We start from the raw sequence: 7170 nt of genomic DNA on the forward strand, positions 1-7170 counted from the left end.
GATACCAGTCAGAGGCTTTGGGAGCTGGGTGTGGGAGGTGTTGCTTGGAAAGAAAATTAATCCTGGGGAGAATGTAAACCTACACTGAACACTTGCCAGAAAGTCCAAACAGTCTTGGCTCCCTACATTAGGAACTTAACTTTTCTGGTCCACTCCTTTATAACATGGCTCCTTAACACCATGGCATTTTTGGTTTTGTTTTTTAATCACAACAGTTGACATCAGGCAAGCCTAGAAAGGTATAGCATTGTCTCTCACAACTGTAGTCTTTCTCTCTCTCTCTTTTTAGTGTGTGTGTGTGTGTGGGGGGGGTGTTGTTTGAATCAGGACCTCACTGTATAGCTCGCTGGTTGTCCTGGAATTCACTATGTAGCCCAGCCTCAAGCTCAAGGAGATCCAACTGCCTCTGCTGGGATTAAAGGCACCCAATACTACCTACACCCGGCCCAGACAGTAAATCCTTATTTTTGTGGAGTAATTTTGAATTGAGATTTTTTTGGTTTTTCTTTGTTCAGTTTTTGGTAGTATGAAGGATTGAATCTAGGGCCTCTCACGCACTAGGCTTTTGCTCAATAATGCGCTAAAAGCCCCAAGCCCAGACTGAGTATTGCTTTTATTGTTTTAAATCATTTTTTAAAAAAACAGTCTCCCCACTCCAACTCCTAAACTCTGCTTTTGCTTCTCTGCTACTTCTGCCTGGGAGGGAGCCCCAGGATGCACAATGGGGGCATTCCTCCTCTAGGATGGGGTTCCTGCATCTCATGTGCCTTTCCTTATTCTACCCTGGCGCATCCCACACGCTCTGCTCTTCTTCGGTCACTATTTTGGTTGCCTCATGTCAGAAGCTGCCTGTCTGGGACCAGAAGGATGACCTAGCTGCTCATCAGCTGACTGGTTCGGTTGTATTTGAGGCAGTGTTCTATCCTGCTGGTTTTCATCTTGTTTGACGACAGTGCTTGGTATTTCTCTCAATAAGCAGAGATGAGTTACCATCAGTGGCCTGATGAATAAGCACCAAAGAAAATTGGATTCAAAGAGGAAGGACACCCTGAAGCCCATGGGGAGGAGAAAGGAATCCAAGCCCTGCCACCCACACTCTCAATGACAAAGCAAAACAGATCCCATGTTTTTAATATCTCCCAACAAATATCAGCACAACACAGTGGTAGGTGATAGGAAGGATGATTTAGAAAGCGGAAGATGAAGTCTTGAAGAAAGTACATTTTTTAAAAAAGGAAAATGTTGTCTATTCATCCTTATTGCTTTGAGGTAGATACTCCTAAGGGGGAAATAATCAGGTATGAAGGGTAAACCTGATGGAAAGAAAGAGTTGATTTCTATTGGGGGGGGGGGTCAAGTGACGCACTTCCTTGTTCCAAAGAGCTCTACTCTTTAGACGCACTAACCGGAGCACAAAAGAACCCCAAAGTGGAAGGAAAGATCTCAGCAAACCTCTGAGATAAAGTAAATAAAAGAAAATTACATGAAACCCAACTTGGCTAGAAAAGGGAATCCAATTGTGTTAGATTTAAGAATCAGCGTTTTCCTATCCTGCAGGCAGTGACTTCTGCCAGCATTCAACATTCAAACTGATCAAAAATCCCTCAAGCAGCAGCAACCAACCGAGACAGGCAGAAGGACTCAGCCAGGAATAACGTTTTTCAAAGAGGACTGTCGAGACGGCAGAGAGATTCAACAATTCAGCTTGTCATTTCCCTGCACGGGAATTCATAATATTCATGATATTCCTTGCTGGCCCCTCTGAGAGGGCAGAGGCCCCTTAGTAACTTCCGACCCGTCCGGGGCAGTCAGACAAGGCGCACCAGCTCCCAGTGCCTGGAGCAGGGTTAAGATTTGACCGAGAACAAAAGAACGCTTGCCAATCAGAAAACGCTACCCCAGAAGGAAAATAACCCCTCTTTGTGTCTCCAAAGCCCTTTAATTAGCAAATGCCCTGGTTTCTAACGCGCATTAAAACTTTTCTATGTAGATTCCAAATGGAAAGATCAAATGGTTGTTTCTGCAACGAAGATAGGGTCCCCGAAGGCCACACACCGCAGTGCAAAGGGAAAACAGGGCAACCGAAGGCGCTCAGTAAATCGTACAGGGAGTTCCGGGCCACTCGGTCTCAGGTTACTTTCCTAAGCTTTCCCCAGCGCGGCCTGAGTGTTCTCCAAACCCACTGGAACCCCTCGGGCTCCCGGCCGTGAGCACGCGGGTGGGTGGGGGGCTGGCTCTTGAGCCCCGCGCACCCCCAACTCTAGGCCCTCTCCACCAAGGGTCTGCACTTCCTCCTGCCGCCAAGTCCCCACCTCGGCCGACTCGGGTTTCTCCTTCCAGGCGGCCCCCCTCTTTGTGACTGGGGGAGGGAGGGGAGATTGTGGCTTCACGTGGTCGGCTGGGGTGTGGGGAGAAAAAAAAAAGCGATCGTCAGTCGCACCCCCTTCTCGACCCACACTGATGCTAACCAAAAGCCTCCCGCCCAAGCCAGCCAGCCAGCCAAGGCTAACGTGACTCCTGATCACGTCTCTCCTCCCAAGCGCTGCGCTATTCTCAGCTTTTGGCCGAAGCCTTTGGCGAATGCGCCCTTCTGCTCAGGAATGTGTGTTTTAGGGTACCCGGAAGAGGAGCCAATCTTTCAAGCAAATTCCCTTTCTGGTGCGTTCTTCTCCCCTGAGCAAATTCTGGGTAAAAGTTTTTTCCTAACTTTTCTCTCCCGGTCCCCCGCCCCTCCCCTCAGGAATCCGCCCAGAGCGCTGCAGGCACCGCCTTTCTCGTTCCCTCGGCCGCCCCTTCCGACTTCTACCCAATCGGAAGGCGGCTACAGAGAAAACAAAGAACGCTATTGGGCCTCCGGAGTGCTCGGGGCCCGCCCCCGGAGTGGTTTGTGAATGGGGGGAGGGGAGGAGGCGGGGCGGCCCGAAGCCCTGCGAGCCCGACGCTTCTTCTAGCCACCAGCGCGACTCCCAGGCGATACTCTGCGCTCCTTCCCCGGCGGGCGGCGGCAGACGAGGGGACTCGCGGGCCGGGACTGCGCGGGGCAGGCCGCGGGTGCAGGAGCCTCGGCGCTTCGGATTCCGCGCAACCGGGTTTCCAAAAAGAACTCGCCCAGCTCTGAGCTCCTGAGCACGGATCGGACTCAAACTGAGAAACAGACGTTTGACTGTAACTTGGGGCCGACCTTCCCGGGGCTGAAAGAGGCTCCAGGTTCGGAGGAGGAGGAGGCGGCGGTGGCGGCTCGTGGGGCCTCGAGGCGAGAAGGCGGAGCTGCACCGCCTCGGCGGCGGCCCGGGCGAGCAGGCGGGGGACACCGGGCTCTGGCCTGGCGGAGGCCCGACTCGGTGTGGGGGGACGTGGGCATCGCCTTGCGCCCTGGGCTCGAGAGACTTGGGCAAACTTTGGAAGGTAACCGGAGACGCTTGTAGTCCGTCGCCGAAGAGAAAGCCGCACCGTTACGTCTCGGCGGGGAGGGTAAGGCGACACCCCCTCCCCCGATCCCCCATCCCAGACCCAGGAGTCTGAGCCCCCGGCGGCCGCGTGAGTGCCACGCGGAGGCGGCTGAGGCGCCCCCTCGGCTGGCGGCCTCGCCCCCGCCGTGCAAGCACCCTAGCGCCCTGGGCTCCGCGCCGCCCACGGCCCGGCCCCGGCGCCGGGAGGACTCTCATGCGCCGGGCGCGGCGGCGCCTCCCTGCATCCTAGCCGCTCCCCAGCACCTCGTCTTTTTCCTCCAGCTGAGAACGCCACTGCACTCTCGGCCCGCGATGCGGGGCCCCGGCACTGTGGCGTCGCACTCGCCTCTGGGCCTGTGCGCCCTGGTGCTGGCGCTTCTGGGCGCGCTGCCCACGGGCACCCAGGCTCAGCCCTACCACGGCGAGAAGGGCATCTCGGTACCGGATCACGGCTTCTGCCAGCCCATCTCCATCCCGTTGTGCACGGATATCGCCTACAACCAGACCATCCTGCCCAACCTGCTGGGCCACACAAACCAAGAGGACGCGGGCCTCGAGGTGCACCAGTTCTACCCGCTGGTGAAGGTGCAGTGTTCTCCAGAGCTGCGCTTCTTTCTATGCTCTATGTATGCGCCCGTGTGCACCGTACTCGACCAAGCCATTCCTCCGTGCCGCTCCCTGTGCGAGCGCGCCCGCCAAGGCTGTGAGGCTCTGATGAACAAGTTCGGCTTCCAGTGGCCTGAGCGACTGCGCTGCGAGAACTTCCCGGTACACGGCGCCGGCGAGATCTGCGTGGGCCAGAACACATCCGACGGCTCCGGGGGCGCAGGCGGCAGTCCCACCGCCTACCCTACTGCTCCCTACCTGCCCGATCCGCCTTTCACTGCGATATCCCCCTCGGATGGCAGAGGCCGGTGGTCTTTCCCCTTCTCCTGCCCGCGCCAGCTCAAAGTGCCCCCCTACCTGGGCTACCGCTTCCTAGGTGAGCGCGACTGCGGTGCCCCGTGTGAGCCGGGTCGTGCTAACGGCCTCATGTACTTTAAAGAGGAGGAGAGGCGTTTCGCCCGCCTCTGGGTGGGTGTGTGGTCAGTGCTGTGCTGCGCCTCGACGCTCTTTACGGTGCTCACCTACCTAGTGGACATGCGGCGCTTCAGCTACCCAGAGCGACCCATCATCTTCCTGTCGGGCTGCTATTTCATGGTGGCTGTGGCGCACGTGGCGGGCTTCCTGCTAGAAGACCGCGCCGTGTGCGTGGAGCGCTTTTCGGACGATGGCTACCGCACGGTGGCGCAGGGCACCAAGAAGGAGGGCTGCACCATCCTCTTCATGGTGCTTTACTTCTTCGGCATGGCCAGCTCCATCTGGTGGGTCATTCTGTCCCTCACTTGGTTCCTGGCAGCTGGCATGAAGTGGGGCCACGAGGCCATCGAGGCCAACTCGCAGTACTTTCATCTGGCCGCGTGGGCTGTGCCGGCGGTCAAGACCATCACCATCTTGGCCATGGGCCAGGTGGACGGGGACCTACTCAGTGGCGTGTGCTACGTGGGCCTGTCTAGTGTGGATGCGCTGCGGGGCTTCGTGCTGGCGCCCCTCTTCGTCTACCTCTTCATCGGGACGTCCTTCCTGCTGGCCGGTTTTGTGTCTCTCTTCCGCATCCGCACCATCATGAAGCACGACGGCACCAAGACGGAGAAGCTGGAGAAGCTGATGGTGCGCATCGGCGTCTTCAGCGTGCTCTACACGGTCCCTGCCACCATCGTGTTGGCCTGCTACTTCTACGAGCAGGCCTTCCGTGAGCACTGGGAGCGCACCTGGCTCCTGCAGACCTGCAAGAGCTATGCCGTGCCCTGCCCTCCAGGTCACTTCCCGCCCATGAGCCCCGACTTCACAGTCTTCATGATCAAGTATCTGATGACCATGATCGTGGGCATCACTACAGGCTTCTGGATCTGGTCGGGAAAGACCCTGCAGTCATGGCGTCGCTTCTATCACAGACTCAGCCACAGCAGCAAGGGGGAGACTGCGGTATGAGACCCGGTCTTTCTCCCACCCTTGCCACTTCTACCTCCCCGTAGGAGAGGAGGCTTGGTAGGGAAAGAGAACTGCTGGGTGGGGACTTGTTTCTGTAGGCTACCCCCTCCCCCACTTAGCTTTAACGTGGAAGTGAGAAGTTATTTGGAGGTGAGAAGAGATTTGGGGTGAGAGGTGATTTCGAAAGGCCTGAGTGAAAAGTCAAAAGACGGTGTGGATGGAAAGACTGCTGGCTAAGACTTGCAGGATGCTAACTGATGCTAACTGTAAAAGATAAGGGCCTGGAGGGCCGCTAGGGAAAGGTTGAGAGCCGAGACTGGTTAGTTCCTCCGGGCGCCAGAGCTGAGCCAGGGTTGAGTCCAATCCCTGCTGCAAGGCAAGTGGCTGTCCTCACTCCAGTGAGGCCGGGGGAGGGGGGAAGATAGCGCTGTCTGCAGCCTGGCTTTGTTGGGAAGATGGGGGCCCCCTGTGGTGCCCTTGTCAAGCGGTGGTCAAACCATAATCTCTTTTCACTGGGGCCAAACTGGAGCCCAGATGGGTTAATTTCCAGGGTCAGACATTACAATCCTCCCTCCCCGACCCCCTCCTGCCTGTTTTTCCTCCCCTTCCCCTTTCAAGTCTAGTAAAATAAGCATTTGGAAGGCCGGGGAGGCCTGCCTGCTAGAATCCTAACGCGAAGAAGCAAAAGAAGACGGGAAAATTTCTGAGAGGAGACCCGAGTGGTAGTCTGGTTCTGCTACTTTCTTCATTTTCTTGGGAAGGCGGGAGGGAGACAGAAAAAGAATGTTTTGTTTGGTTTCATACCCTGAAAAAGAAGTGATGACTTGTTGCTTTTCAAAATAGGAATGCATTTTCCCCCTTGTCTTTGTTGTAAGAGACAAAGGGGGAAACAAAAGTGTCTCCCCGAGGAAAGCTTAGCTATGAAGGCAGCGGCTTCTATAGGCAAAGCAGCAGAAATCTGAGCTTTCCCTTCGGTGGTTAATTTGGTTGAGATAAACATTCCTTTTTAAGGAAAAGCTAAAGACAGCATGCTCTCGTACCCATTCAGCTGAAGGTTCTGACTTGGATAAAGGAGATGCAAGAAGTTTTGTTATTTGTTTTAAACAGATTTAATTCAGAACACATGATCTAACAGGCTCTGGTAAACAGCTTAATGAACTCTCCCTCCATTCCGCACCCCCCATTAGCCTAAATTTTGTTTGTTCGGTTTTTTTTTTTTTTTGTCCCCACCTCCTTCCGTCCAATGTGTGTGTGTGTGTTTTGTGTGTTTGTTTGGGATTTCTTTGGGGTTTTGTTTCTTCTTTTGTTTTTTGAGGGGTTTTTTTTTGATGATTTTTTTTTCTCGTTTGTTTGTTTGTTTTGGTTTTTCTAGACAGGGTTTCTCTGTGTATCTTTCCCTGTCCTGGAACTCACTCTACAGACCAGCTTGGCCTCCAATTCTGAGATGCCCCTGCCTCTGCCTCCCGAGTGCAGGGATTCACAGTGTGGAGCGCCACACCTGGCTCCCCCCACCATCCAATTTGTAGTCTTCAAGTTGAAAGAAGAGGCAGAATGCTCACAGAATCAAAACAAAGGGACAAATTCATTTAAAGGGTTGAAAACGTTCTGCCCACGTCCCTTAGTTCCGTCAATCTGTGTATGAGAACCAGGTGCGGACCCTTCCTCTGGTTGTGGACCCAAAGAGGCGAAT

At 54.9% G+C, this 7170-nt stretch overlaps 1 protein-coding gene across 1 annotated transcript; it reads left to right on the forward strand.

Annotated features, from left to right (window-relative positions):
* The first annotated feature begins 2926 nt into the window (after positions 1-2926).
* LOC121445141 (frizzled-7) lies at positions 2927-6795 on the forward strand. Its single transcript, XM_041647148.1, has one exon. It carries the CDS (start codon positions 3762-3764, stop codon positions 5478-5480), a length of 1719 nt encoding a protein of 572 aa, XP_041503082.1. The 5' UTR covers positions 2927-3761; the 3' UTR covers positions 5481-6795.
* Positions 6796-7170: the final 375 nt, after the last annotated feature.

This window comes from Microtus oregoni, unplaced genomic scaffold, assembly GCF_018167655.1.
Source record: "Microtus oregoni isolate MIOR12 unplaced genomic scaffold, Mior012 000160F_ref0000428, whole genome shotgun sequence".
In the NCBI taxonomy this organism is placed as follows: domain Eukaryota; kingdom Metazoa; phylum Chordata; class Mammalia; order Rodentia; family Cricetidae; genus Microtus; species Microtus oregoni.